This window comes from Cryptomeria japonica, chromosome 1 (genome assembly GCF_030272615.1).
Source record: "Cryptomeria japonica chromosome 1, Sugi_1.0, whole genome shotgun sequence".
In the NCBI taxonomy this organism is placed as follows: domain Eukaryota; kingdom Viridiplantae; phylum Streptophyta; class Pinopsida; order Cupressales; family Cupressaceae; genus Cryptomeria; species Cryptomeria japonica.
The window spans coordinates 19,997,104-20,012,927 of NC_081405.1; the positions used below are offsets into that span (position 1 = coordinate 19,997,104).

The window sequence follows — 15,824 nt, forward strand, 5'->3', positions numbered from 1 at the left end:
TGAGACTCTTGCAGATGCCTCCATACCTGTGGAGCCACCCTCTTGTCAGAATCCCCCCGAAGAAGATTTTCTTGGAACTAATCAACTTGCTGAGTGGGCGGATCACTGTTCTGATTCAGAGGGCACTTTTCCCTTTTTGGAGGACCTTCACGATGAGGTTGTAAATTACATAGATTATGATGATGTGGTTGTTCCTACAAAAAAGTGCTCCATAGCTCAAACTGTCAGCGGCTTTTCAAAACCAAACATTAGTGCACCGAGGAAGAACAAAGGGCATAAATCTGAAGCAGAGAAACTTTGGATAGAAGGCAGAGACACTGTTGATGATGGAACCCAATGGGCCATGGATGCCCTTCTCATTAGGAGCAGGCAAAAGGGTTTAGTCAAACAAACTTGATGTGTGGTTCTTGTCTTGAGGGCAGTCCTTTTCGCCCTTGAGTTCTCAATTGAACTCTTTCACTAAAGACACTTGTTTTTTCATTCTCTCCACAGGATTCTTGTGCCCATTATTTCCCTTTGAGTCAACTCTTTATCCTTTGTGATCCCCACTCATGGATTTCAAGCTGTTAACCTTTATTTCATTTGTTTCTATATTGGGAATGGGCCCCATCCCCACAGCTTGACTATCAAAAAAAAATATTGAAGGTTAAATTTCACACAAATCATAGGTAGTCTCTGCTGAAATAAAATTCATCTAAAATGATAGCAATTTAATTTATCTAGAATCAGCTAAATGTTCATATGTTAAAATGTAATTAAAACTGTTTGAATTACGAGATGGTTGACTCCTATTGAAGGATGGCTGGGCTATGACTTGTGCCCTTTCAGCTGTGTTTGATGCCTATTGTTGTTGTTCTTATAGCAATGTTTTGTAATGTTTTCGGGATTCTTATTCCAACAAAAAAATATTCAAACCTTACAATGATAGCAAATTATAATTCACTTTAAGGCTTACATGTGAAAGTTACATATGACCAACTTCTTTTTGGACATCCTAAAGCCTAAATTGATGGGTTAAGATGGATTTCAGGTTCTTGGAACCAGATTTTTCTCTCACCTATGCACATCCACACACACTAGCCCTTGTCTCCCATGCAGACATCTAAGAGAGCAATATTACTATGCATCAAACCATAACAGTATAGATCATAGTTTGAGGACTTTGCAAGTACTCTCCAGAACTCTCCAAACTCCCAAGTCCTATCTCTGGCTGAGTCCACTCTCCACTGGCTCTCACAGCTAGTCCAGAAGAGTTCTAGGGAGTATTCGCTCAAGTCTCACCCCAGGACTCTCCAAGTCCTAGACTCGGACTCCCGAGTTCTAGGCGTGGGCTCTCGGGTCCGCTTGGGTGCGGCTAGGGAGGTAAAAAAGCATTAAATAGTGACTTTTTCTTCACTTTTTTTTGTCCAATCTTGTCCAAAACAGGTCTGAACAGCAAAATAGGAAAGGAAGAAGAGAAGAGGCGCATTTGAGATTCAAAAAGACAATGTTGAAGAAACAACTCATCATCATTTTGATACTGTAGCACCTTTTAGTTTGAGGCCTGACAAATTGAGTTACTTTAGGAGGGGAAAGAGGAAAATGTAGATTTTATTTGGTTGTTTTTCTCGTTTTGACATATCATTATGTAAACATTTATAAACTTATGATGCTGGTATACATTTGAAAGTTTGTAACTATGAGTATGAATTATGAAATTTCAAATATTGAGTGTGAAGATCATATCACATGTGTAATGTTTGAATTATGACAAATTGATAATCAAATTAGGCTTTTACGTTCTCTAAATGCATTAATTTTTTATTTTTTATTTTTTAAATTACGGATTTTTTTTGTTGAGCCCTAGCCAAGTTTTTTGCCAAGTCCATGTCGAGCCCTGAGTCCAAGTTGAAATTTTGGGCTGACGAGTCTGCATTGAGACCGAGTCGTCAAACTTTGGTATACATTACATATAAGTTAATATGCAATACTTATAGAAACATGCTTCACTTGTAATAATAAGTTGATAACAAATTATGGTTCACTTTAAGGCTTTGCCTATGAAAGTTACATATGACCAACTTATTTTTGGATATCCTAAAGCCTAAAGTGATGGGTTAAGATGAATTTCAGGTTCTAATAGCCGGATTTTTCTCTCACCTATGCACATCCACACACACCAGCCCTTACCTCCGATGCAGACATCTAATAGAGCAATATTACTATGTATCAGACCATAATAGTATAGATTACATAGAAGTTAATATGCAATATTACAGAAACAAGCTTCACTCCATGTAATGATAACAAATTATAATTCACTTTAAGGCTTTACCAGTGAAAGTTACTTATGACCAACTTCTTCTTGGATATATTAAAGCCTAAATTGATGGGTTAAGATAAATTTCTGGTTCTCTTAACCAAATTACTCTCACTTATGCACCTCCGGACACACCAGTGCTTGCTTCCCATTCAAACATCTAACAGAGCAATATTACTATGTATCAAACAATTAATTACATGGAAGTTAAAATAAAATACTTACAGAAACGGGCTTCACTCCTTTTATTAGGCTTCGGGTTTCAAGATTTTTTATTGCTTTTGTAATCTGTGGCTGTTGCAAATTTGTTTCTCTTTTCATATCCTTGGTCCATATACCTGAAAGAACCAAAATTCAAAACAAGATAGTAAGAAAAAGTATATCATTATCGCCAGTGTTAAATTTTTTCAGTTAAGTAGATTTAATGTTATTTGGAAAAGTCCAAGTTGTTAGCTTCAAAATAGAAATTAAATATGAAATGGGTGCACAATGGCCAGAATGGCTGCTCAAAGTTAACAGATACAGTTTCTAATCCATCCAGCTAACAGCTCTAGTTTTATGACTGGCTCCAGTGCCAAAACCTATGCTCAGTGGCAGCACAAGAACCAAACTTTAATTTAATCAGAGCCTTTTGAATCTTACACCAGTTCCTGCATCGACATTTTTGTTGGCATGTGATGTTTCAGATGCTTGACATCAGCTTATTCGATTCACTTGCCTTGTAAGACAGAAGTCTCCATATGACTCAATGCAGCTCTTTTATATCCAACAGAAACCTTTGTACTATATTAAAGGCTCAAAGAAATCCTTTGACAGCAATGAAAAACATGTAACAGAAACCTTTGTACTCTTTTAGGTACTCATGACATGTTCATTTGTAACCTCCACCACCTTAAACTTTATCAAAAATAGTGATATTTTTCCACAATGGAGATCTAAGCCACTTCTCATGATTGTCAATTTTTTAAACAATTTTAATAAGATTCAAATCAATTATTTAAGCAACAGAATCCCTACACATCAAGCACAATTGCCAAATCATATTTTTTGGTTGCAAGGGGTATCATATCCACACCATATCCGAACTACACCATATTCGTATCCATACCAAGTACAATAGTATTCATGCTAGGGTAGGGGGCATATCCTACACTCGCGTTTAAAACCAAAAGTCTTCACATATCCCCTCATAATTCTACTATTTCTTTCTTATCCCAAATTATTTCTTGGTATCTCTTCAAAGTTCAATTTGTTAAATCCCAGGGGAAGTGGAGCCCACTCATAACAAGGAGAAATATTGAACTTGACAAATTTATATCAAGTAGAAATTGTTGTACCCACGCAAAAAAAATATTCTTCCTAAGTCATTACATGTAAATGATGACATTTCCTCTATATAATCCATCACTTTCAAATACTCATGATCTTTATTTATTTTCACAACTATCTGAACCAAACTAATTTAATCTTATTGTCAACTATGAGAGCCTTCCAATGCTTCAAATAAGGTAAAATTCGAATTCCAAATGAGAAGCTTATGGCTAAGGTAATAAAAGTTGTGTGCCTTGGGAGAGTTATGTGATCCATGGGAGAAACGAGAATCACCCGGAATCGCCCAAACTCGGCGAGTCCGGGTCAGAGTCATGCCTCCCGAGTCTGCAGAGCTCGGACTCGGACTCGACCGAGTCCAGGAGGCAAAATCGCCAGACTCGCCGAGTTAGTGAATTTGGCCTAAAATTGCCAAACTCGACGAGTCCAGTGCCTGAAACTCGGCCACCAGCTGGGTTAAATAAAATTACAAAAAAAAAACATTTTAAAAAGTTTTTTTAAAATGAATGATCTCATCTTTGTTCACTACAACCTCCGCCTGAGAATGAGAAAAATTAGGGTTACAACATGTCAGCCAATAGAAAAATAACACCCGATGCCTTTATTAAATAATAAAAGTCTTTTTGGCCTCGCCGGGCGCTGCCCCTCGACCCCGTCCTGTATCGCGACAAGGAGTGCGCAAGGGGCGCTGCCCCTTGATCCCACCTTGGGGGTGCTGCCCCCAAACCCCCGTTGAAAAATATGGGGGGAAATTGCGTCAATAAAAGTAGGGAAAATTTAACCTCCGAGTCTGACACTGATTGGATCGACTAGGTAGATATAGAGGCTGAGACTGTAGCCATGGTAGAGGAGGAGCGGAGAGCACGAGCAGAGACAGGAGATGCAGAGGCAGATGGTGACACAGATGTTCCTGATGTTGGTGAGCATGGCATGGTGTCACGAGAAGCTGCTATGGCTGTCGAATCATCCAGGACCTACCTTAGACGCCTTCGCAGGGGCCTGGGGCCGGAGGGTGCAGGCTCCTTTGAGCCATAGGCTTGTAGTTGTATTTACCTTTGGTATTTGTATGGAACATTTGATGATGATCATATGATAACATGGATTTTTTATTCCATGAGTTTTGTAATATTGTATACATTTGACAATATTTATATATCTATGTTTGTTATTTCCTTCACCTACAATTTGCGTTTATGCTTATGTGATTGATGTATACTTGTGTATGTAACCAAATGAGTCGAGTTTGATGATGTTATTGTGTCTTTAAGGTGTATTCAATAAAGGGTGTATGACACAAGTTTTAAATCTTTAAAAATCTCTAAATTTCTTGAGTTTTTCACTTTCTCGAGTCCAACCGAGTCTAACTCCGAGTCCTGAGTCCGAGCCGAGTCGGAGTCCCATTTCTTTGGATCCACCACAAGCATGCCAGAAATCTTTTGAAGCCAAAAAATAGCATGCTTTGGAGAATCGTGCAACAAATCACTAGGTACCATAAGTGAACAAAGCCAAAAAGTGGTATGCCTTTGGAGAATCGTGCAACGACCACTAACATGCCCAAAAGACTTTAAAGCCAAAAAGTGATGTGCCTTTAAAGTCAAGCAACAAACCACTAAGGTGTCCAAAAATGAACAAAGTAATATAGTACTGTGCCTTTAGAGTCAAGAGACAAACCACTAAGTGTTGGATATTTTGTCATTGATGTCAAAGGATGATGATCAAGGTTGTCTAGCAATTATTTGTTTGAGCTACTTGGTTGCCTGGTTGAGTTACCTGGTTGTGTGTTTAAGCTACATGGTTGTCAACTTGAGCTAACTGCTTGTCGAAGTCACCTATTTGTTGTCAGCTTCTCTTGCCAAGTCAAATTAATTATTTGCCATGTCATTCTTGAAGGTTGACTTTCTAAACAGCCAAAAATTAAATAGAAAGGCATGATTCATGGGCTGCGTCAGAATTTATGATAGAGGTTTTCTTTATTTCCTTCATCCTCCTATTTGTATGATGGTTTGTTTCTGACTGCAGATGTTTAGTAATGTTTTTTTAATGTGGAGTGTAAGGTCTATTTTTGGAGGTGTCTTTACTTGGAATAAGAATGCAACAAGATCATTAATAAGGCAAGCTCAATACATGTATAGTGGATGCATAGCACTTAATATATGCCTTCCACCTATTCGTGAAACGTTTGCCGTTGGTCAGGCTTCAACGCATGGAGCATATGGATAGTGTGCGTGGAGTAGGTAACAAGTAAGAATGCGTTGAATGAATATTATGAAATGATGCGATAACCAAGATGTGAGTCTAATGCTTTATATAAGTCACCCGAGTGTTTTTAAAAATAGGTTGTTGTTGAATATCGTGTGTGTGTGTTAAGTTATAACTGTGTAGTGTAGAATACATACAGGGCATGCAACATACAAAACGATATAGTAGTGTACAAGTAGGAGAACTGCGTAGAGACACGTGAAGTCCTAAAGGGATGAAAAACTTAAGTGAGCTTATCATGGTATGAGCATTGAAGGTATCAAGCATCAGTCTTAAGACTTTTAGTTCTGGTTTATGATATATGGTATGAATTAAAAATCAGAGTGTAGTACTCGTTGAGAAGAGTAAATGAAGTCGTCAAATATATGTTCTTTCATAGTGCTGAATATAACTTGTTAAGGATTGTTGTCTGGAGTTGAGATATGTGTATGGCTTTTGTTTTGTAATTGAAGTTCTAAGCGTATGTGATGTCCCCATCTAGACATGATAGAATTTAATAACAAATAATAATACAACTAAAAATATAGAATATATATATATATATATATATATATAACCAAATAAAAAGAATAGAATAAATTCTTAATAATAATAATAAACAAGATTTAATATATATTTTATATTTACTAAATATTAATATTAGTTCCATATTTATCAAATAATAATAGAGAAAGAGGTATGAACAAGCATCATCTTGATAAGCAAATTGATCTGCAATAAATTGCTATGTTAATCCATGAAGTAAACAGTCCGCAACCACATTGATGTTATCACATGACCACCACCATAGTTATCACTTATTATTGAGAAGAGATTACAAGGATCGATTATCCAAAGATGATTATACCAATCAAAGGAAAATAGCATCAAACATAGGTGAATACATTATTGCTGCCCAAGGGAAGTCAAAATCAATTAATTAGCAAATAAAGTAAATAAATGATAATCATCAATTATAAGGCAGCAATTAACATATACACGCGATTTAAGAGAAATAACAAATTAATTATGGAAAGGTGCGATCTGAATAATAAGCCAATTAGTTTTAATGATGAAGAGAGGCGGTTAAGAGATGTAAATATTCAATTTTGCAAGATATATGTATGGTGGGAATCGATTCCATTTTAGGGGGGGGGGAGAGAGGCTGAAAACGTATGCTTAACATAGGAAGGCTAATAAGGTTTGAACGTAGAATTTAATAGTAAGAGTAATATAGACTGCAACACATATGACACTAATTATTCATTTCTTATATAATGGCAGACCAAATCTGACACAAGTCAGATCTGTCTGCCCTTACACCCCACTAAATATAATTATTGCTTGTAGGCAATAGTGCTATTATTAATTAATTTTATATATATATATATTCGATAATTAGAAAATATATAAATATTTGATAATATAATTTAATTCCTTTATTTATATTCAAGTCAGAGCCAACTAACTAACACAGTGATTTCTTTATTCATTATAATATTTTTGTAGGTAGAAGTTTGTTTGTTATTTTTCTTATCCAATTGGGATCTCTTGTTCTTGGTGCTTAATATGCATGCTTAATATATGAAGCCCAATAATGTTTAATGCAGAATTTAATAATCATATTAATATTGGCTGCAAACAGTGGCAGACCAGATCTGACATGTATCAGATCTGTCTGCTTTTACCAGCCATTAAATATATTGATAATTAATGTTTTTTTTTTTAAAGAAATGGTAATATTAATGTTTAATAAAAAAGGTAATTAGAAAATATGTTAATAATGGGTGATATGTTAACAATTGGTGTATATATATATATATATATATATATATATAAAGATGTCTTAATCAGAAAAATAATAATAATAGATTAAAATAAAGAATCTAAAGAACTCTTAGGAAATAGTCAATAAGAGGGATAACAAAATTAATTGTCTAAGGAGGAAAATAAATAAGCATTTGTTAATAACTAATAATTTGAAGAATATCAATGACTAGCTTCATGATTACTCTCATTCAATTTTAGTATATTGAAATAGATTAATTATGTAAATCGGGTAGGGGACATTACAAGGAAAAGAAAAGGAAGGGAGAACGGGAGGCTGCGCCAGCAGATTGTGGAAAAGGTAAGAGAATAGTTGTACGCCTCAAGAATATATATATGTGTGTGGACGTGTGTGCCACACACACACATATATGTTTATAATGATCTGTCATATGTGATATATCTCGAACCTCTTTGACAGAGTTAGAGTCTTAGCATAATATTGTCTCATGTATATGTACCAATATATATATGTAGGTATGTAGTATATATGTATGTATGCAGGATATATGTATGTTTGTAGGAGCAATAATAGTAATTAAGAAATATGTAGAGGCAGGCATAAATTATAGATTGAAATGATAATGAAATATAAAGTGTTATATGAATAACAATAATTTGGCTATGTGATGGAGGCTATTGGGAGAAAATCCCCTTAGCCTAATTCGGGATTATGATAATCCCTGGTAGGCAATATATACTGAGTACTCATATGCATATATGTTAAAGACTTGGGTGTCGGAAGCTCACCCAAGAAGAGATGGATCTTGCCGGTCCTCTCTGGTAGACTTGGATGATAAGATGTGTCATCCAAGGCAAGGAATTGATCATATATGACGATCTTCCTTGGTAGGCTTGGATGTAAGATGCTACATTCAAGACGGGAATCGAATTATCCATCGATTTTCCTGGTAAGGCTTGGAACCATGATGGGTTCCAAGAAGGCGAGCATTACAACCGCCTAAGGACATATCCCAATACTTCATTCGTATCCTTTTTATTACCTAAGAATTGAGATTAGTTTTAATTAAGTAATTGAAGTTTAATTGCAAATTAGATTAGTAATATATATTTTGATGCATTCTAACAGTCTGTTTTGCAGGAAAGTAATCTCTAACTAGTAGGGACATTACAGCGTATGATGTAAAATTCTTTTCAAATTTTTTGTGCTTCTAATTAAGTGAAAAGTGAAGTTGGTGCTTCAAAGAGGGTTGGTGCTCTCAGTGAGTTGGTGCTTACTTATGTAATCTGGGTGTCATGTCCCCATCTTTGACCCAAAAAGATAACAAACAAAGAACAATTGGGGGATGTGCTTAATATGTATGCTTAATATATGAAGCCTGATAATGTTCTTATGCAGAATTGTCATGCCCCATCAAACTGAAGATTAGGGGCCTTGTAACCTGTTTGGTTAAAAGGTTCTTTTTTAATAGAAAATCAATAATAAAATTCTGTATTTTTTTCTGACACAGCATCTGAGACCCACCAGCTTGCTTCAGCTTGTAAGAAATTGTTCACCAATGAAATATTTAATGAAAAACTTAAAACTAAATCCATTTCTCCTTAGGTGATACGATTATAAGACCATATCTTCAGCAGACAACCCACAGAGAATGTCAGAGAAGTGTCAGATTTGGTTCCCTTAAATTTGCAAGGGACAATATGATGTTACGTCAGAAGAATAGGGGCTGCATGACTGATGATGAGGTGGCAATGAGATTGTTTGTTTTATTTGCCTCTTTCCTTGGAGGGAATAACATGGTACCAAATCGTAAAACTCCACGTCAGACTTTTACAGGCTACAATTCTATATAAGACAACTATAGAAAATAAACAACAGTTATATGTTTAATTAAGGCTGCGATAAAGTAGTGTCTATTAATAACAAACACAAATAGGATAATGAGCAACGATGTTAATGAGTAAATAAAGAACGGAAAAGTCAGCGACTAGGTTAAAGAAAGGTTATAAACTAAGAGTGATGTCCTTTAGAAGGGTTGTCACTCTTTGAAGAGATGCCTCTCTTCATGGAGGTTTGGAGACATGTAAAAAGAGATACAAGTACATCAGAAAAAGAGGAGAGAATAGAGTATAGTGTATATGAAATATATATCAGATATACACCAAGGCATGTATATATATATATATATATATATATGCAGATAGGTATGAAGAAGTAGTAAAATGCAGATTTGAATGTGAGCTGGTCGGGTATGATTTCAAGGGCAACCAAACATATGTACCAAGTATCATTGATAAGGAGATTGACGACAGACTTAGGAAGGAGTATGGAAACATTATTTCAGCTTTAAAATATGAATTCATAGCAAATCCAAAGGAAAGCATGAGAAGACAAATAGCAGAGTAAATGAGAAGAATATAAGGAGTTTGAGATCATATTCATGATAGATTTATGAGTAGGCTATATCAGATATAAGGAGTCTTAGAACAGGTTTATATTGAAGAGTTTTATAGCAGAATTGAAAAGGAGATAGTAATCGGGTGACAAATTAGGGAAAACTATCAAGATAAGTTCTATCTTCCAAATTGTTCTTAGAATTTTAAATTAAATGTTATGATGAAATGTCTTCAAATTTGATAAATTATATTTATTACAATTCTCATCTTAAGCTAGAATTGTTATTTTAGGGCGAAAATCTAGGAATTTCCTTATCGGGGGCATTACATTGGGTTGTTGCCCATCTGGCTAATGAAAGAATTTTATCTGTCGTGGTTTTTTTACCCGAAAGGGTTTTCCACATGAAACCTTGTGTTCTTGTGTTTATGTTTACTCTATGCAGTTCATTCTATGTGGTTTCATGTTTTAAAAATTAAAATACTAATTCAGCCCCCCCCCTCTCAGTATTTTTTGTGTGCATTTCAATTGGTATCAAAGTAGGTCTTTCGAAATTTGAGCTTAAACGCTTGGAGGTTGATCCTATTTGCACACATGGATTCTCATGAAGGTCTTGCTATGAATAGAGCACCCTTATTTAATAGCTCCAACTAAGCATTTTGGAGTGTTTGAATGCATACTTATCTATTGTCTCTTGGCTTTGATGTTTGGCAAAGTGTAGTGTCTGGCTATACAATTCCTACAAATCCTCCAATGGATGTTGATGGGAAGAAGGATTTTGAAAATAATGCAAAAGCCATTAATGTAACCTTATGTGGTCTGTCAGAGACAAAATTTGTGAAGGTTATGCAGTGTGATACAGCTCATGACATTTGGAAGAAACTTCAGAAAACATATGAAGGAGATGACAAGCTTAAGAAAGCTAAACTCCAGACTCATAGAAGGATTTTTGAAAGCCTCAAGATGCAAGGAGAGGAAAGCATTGCTTCTTATTAACTGCAAGTAGATGAAGTTGTTGTTTGCCACCTACGGGTAAACCATAGATGAAAAACTCGGATTTTGCAATAACTCGGCAAGGCCAAAAAATTTTAAAAACTCGGGACTCGCCAAAACTCGGCAAAACTCGGCAACTTTATCGAACATTTGAAAATACATTTTTTTTTATATATAATTCAAAAACACACATTTACACCAAATTTGTATAACATATATGATTTCCATGATATATAAATCAAATTTTTTTGGTAATACATAGCAACAAATGCAAGTATCATAGCATAAACCAAAAACCAAGTGCAACATATGTATAAGAGTTCAATACATATCAACGTATCATAGTGACAGTCTCATAGAGTTATAGAGTCATAGACCACAAAACAAGAACCTCTGAAATCCTGATTACATATCAAGTTCAAAGTTTGGTATCAATGAAATTATGAAAATAAGAAATCATAAATTGCGTCTACGACTAAAGCTCAAAATAGATTGTGGCCGCTGGGTGGGTGGTGCTGAAGTAGTGGCAACATCCTCAACACTAACAGGTGCCTCTTCTGCATGATCAACCTCCTGCTCCTCCTCACGTGCTGCCACTTCCGCATCCCATTCCTCTCCTGCCCTCTCCAACTCACTCAGCTGCTCATTAGTAAGGAATGGATCCAAATCATTATCAACATCATCAGGAGAAGCAACCCATTCTGCTGCATATGGATCAATGTCATCCAAGTCAAGTGCTTCATGTGAATCTTGCCCTAGCACCTTCTTCTCATGTAATCGAATGTTGTACCGCACATAGACAAGATCATTCAAGCGTTGTTGAGTCAACCTATTGCGCTTTTTTGTGTGGATGTTCTCAAAAACACTCCAGTTGCGCTCACAACCAGAAGCACTACAAGGCTGTGATAATATGCGGATGGCAAGCTTTTGAAGATTAGGCGTTGTGGCACCATAATCTTCCCACCACAAATCTGCAAGGATACAAAATGTGATTTATAACTTGTAAAGATTTCAATAATCTTAAAGAGAGAAATAAATGGTAAAAATTAAACATATGTTTTTTTTTACCTGGTCGTAAGGTGGCTCTCCTACGTTTGCAATCAGGTGAAGAAAACAATTCCCCTAAGGCCTTCTTATAACTCTGCAACTCATCAAGTATCAGGTCTCGAAGGATCTCATCATCAACTAATCTCCGAATGCATGTGTCAAGGCCAATTCTAACCTCTGCATCTGCTTTGAAACTCGGAGAGTAAAAAAACTTGGGATTCAAGAAGTAGGCAGCAGCATGAATATGTTGGTGGAGTTGATGGTTCCACCTCCGATCAATTATGCGCCATATGGGTTCATACTTGGTCTTGTTTGACCCATACAAGTGTTGAATCGCCTCTTTGGCCTTATCCATGGCCTCATATAGATACCCCATGGAGTTATGATCCCCATCCACCATTCGTAGCACCCTCACCAACGGTTCCGACACCTAGATATAAAAAATCTAACAAAATCAGCAGATTGAAATATTAGAAAATTAAATAATAAATCATCAATTAAAGTTTCAAAACTTACATTGATGATCTCCTCCACCATCTTGGCAAAATTAGTATCAAAAATGGCAATCACAACCTTCTCTGCTTCAGGCTTTGTAGCATAAGGACTCCCCAACCATCTTTCACTCACGAACATCCGCTTCAGGTTGGGCAATGTAGCAAGTATGCTCTGCAAGGTGAGGAAATTGGTAGCAAAGCGTGTGACCCCCGACCGCACAAGATCCTTACCTTCAGTGTGTTCTCTCATAAGATTCAGGACCCATGTGTGATTGTAGATGTATTTGGTGATATTCCTTCCATCTTCAACCACTTTCTTTACCCAACTTAGTTTCCCTATGTCCTCAAGGAGCAAGTCAAGACAATGGGCAGCACAAGGGCTCCAAAATAATGTCGGATGTCTAGCCATTAGAAGTTTGCCGGCTGCCACATATGCAGCTGCATTATCAGTCACAACTTGGATGACATTCTGCACTCCCACATCCATCACCACTTCATCCAACATGTTGCACAAGGTCTCCGCATTCTTCACTTCATTGGAGGCATCAATTGATTTTAAAAATACTAACTGTCCTCCTGAAGCAACTAGAAAGTTGATGAGTGTCCTGTTCCTACCATCTGTCCATCCATCAGAAAGAATGGTGCAGCCATTCTTTTCCCAAATAGTCCTTTGCTCTTCCACTAATGCATGAGTGTTTTGGACCTCATCCTGCAATAACGGTCCACTTACCTCGTAACGGCTTGGGGATTTGAACCCCTTACCTGCCACAGTCAACGCGGTGACCAATTGGTCCCAAGATGGACTAGAAATAGCATTGAACGGAACATCGTTGTAGATAAAAAATCTAGCACACGCCACCTTGGCTTGTTGGTGAGCCTCTTTATTCCATGCAGTGCCAAGCAATCCAGGTTGTGCACCAGGAGTGTTACGTGGAATAAAGAAGTTTTCCATGTTGCTGTCCAAAATTCCCTTTGCTCGTATCCGTGGCCCAAGGGAAGAACCAGATGTCCCCACATCGGTATGTGACCCCATGGAACTCAAATCTGCCCTTGGGGCTGCCATTGCCTCTGCTGTTCTCTTTTTTGTTGCCTTCCTTTGATCATATGCTTCAAGCGTTGCTATTGCATCTCTCGTAGCCTCTTCAGTACATTCCGTACAGCTTGTGGTATCTCGGCATTGAATTTTTGCAAGGTGATATTTGAACCTATTAATGCCACCTTTTACAATTTTTTTGCAATGGTTGCAAAAAACATCTCCTCGTTTTGGACCTGGTCTCCCATGTTTCCAACAAGGGTCTCTCTTTTTGCCACCAACTTTAACTGTAGAAGCTGAATCCATTTTCTTTCAAAAAGATGTGGAAAAGAACCTAGCAAAAGAGAGGCAACATTTAGAGATAAATAACATTGTTACCAAAAAAAATCACAAACATCCAAAAATTACAATGACTGTATAACTGTATTTTATTTACAGTCAAAATAGATGACTCTAAAATTAAAATTTTTAATTGGTTGTGTATTTTTTTAAGTTTTTAACTTCAAATTTAAATTTAAATGAAATACTTTAATACACATTGACATTACACAGTTGACAGTCATTTCAAATGACTATGAGTATTTCACAATTGACTGTGTAATACACAGTCATTAATTACAATGTACATTAATGATTAATGTATTACACAGTCATCAGTCATTTGAAAATGACTATGTATTACACAGTCATTTCAAAATTTCAAATGACCGTGTATTACACAGTCATCAGTCATTTGAAAATGACTGTGTATTACACAGTCATCAGTCATTTGAAATTTTGAAATGACTGTAATGACTGTGTATTACACAGTCATTTGAAAATGACTGTGTAATACACAGTCATTTGGAAATGACTGTGTATTACACAGTCATTTCAAATGACTGATGACTGTGTAATACACAGTCATTTGAAAATGAATGTGTATTACACAGTCATTTGAAATGACTGTGACTGTGTAATGATGACTGTGTAATACACAGTCATTTGAAAATTTGAAATGACTGTGTATTACACAGTCATTTGAAAATTGAAATGACTGTGACTGTGTAATACACAGTCATTTGAAATGACTGTGACTGTGTAATGATGACTGTGTAATACACAGTCATTTGAAAATTTGAAATGACTGTGTATTACACAGTCATTTGAAAATTGAAATGACTGTGATTGTGTAATGATGACTGTGTAATACACAGTCATTTGAAAATTTGAAATGACTGTGTATTACACAGTCATTTGAAATGACTGTGACTGTGTAATACACAGTCATTTTCAAATGACTGTGTATTACACAGTCATTTCAAATGACTGATGACTGTGTAATACACAGTCATTTGAAATGACTGTAAATTGTAATTACTAATTACTAATGATTGTGTATTACACAGTCATTTGAAATGACTGTGACTGTGTAATACACAGTCATTTGAAATGACTAAGACTGTGTAATACACAGTCATTTTCAAATGACTGTGTATTACACAGTCTTAGTCATTCGAAATAAAACAATACAAAAAGATACCTGGTTGTGCGTGCAAATGCAAACAATACAGTCATTTTGACTGTGTAATACACAGTCATTTCAAATGACTGTGTATTACACAGTCAAAATGACTGTGTATTTGAAATAAAACAATACAAAAAGATACCTGGTCGTGCGTGCAAATGCAAACAATGCAGTCATTTTGACTGTGTAATACACAGTCATTTCAAATGACTGTGTATTACACAGTCAAAATGACTGTGTATTCGAAATAAAACAATACAAAAAGATACCTGGTCGTGCGTGCAAATGCAAACAATACAGTCATTTTGACTGTGTAATACACAGTCATTTCAAATGACTGTGTATTACACAGTCAAAATGACTGTGTATTCGAAATGAAACAATACAAAAAGATACCTGGTCGTGCGTGCAAATGCAAACCCTATGCAAATCGCGTGGCGTTTTTTGCCTTCCGGAGTCGCGCGAGCCGCGAAATGGAATAAAGACTTCGGTTTTTTTTTTGCCTGCGACTTAAGTCGCGTTTTTCTCGCATTTTGTGCCGCGTTTCGGGCGGGTTTTGGCCATTAACGGCGATTATTTGCCAAAAAAATCGCGGCGAGTATATAAAAAAATCGTCCCGAGTATTTCCGCGATTAACTCGCGCGGGATTATGGATCGCGATTACTCGCGAGTTTTTGAATTGCTCGCCGAGTTTTTCATCT

General features: G+C 36.2%; 1 protein-coding gene across 1 annotated transcript in view; it reads right to left on the reverse strand.

Annotated features, from left to right (window-relative positions):
• LOC131031208 (uncharacterized) overlaps window positions 1-15,824 on the reverse strand; it is a 99,975-nt gene that overhangs the window by 32,819 nt on the left and 51,332 nt on the right. The window contains exon 6 of the mRNA XM_059207840.1: window positions 2,525-2,637. Coding sequence (XP_059063823.1) covers window positions 2,525-2,637 — 113 coding nt within the window. The remainder of the gene's footprint in view (window positions 1-2,524; window positions 2,638-15,824) is intronic.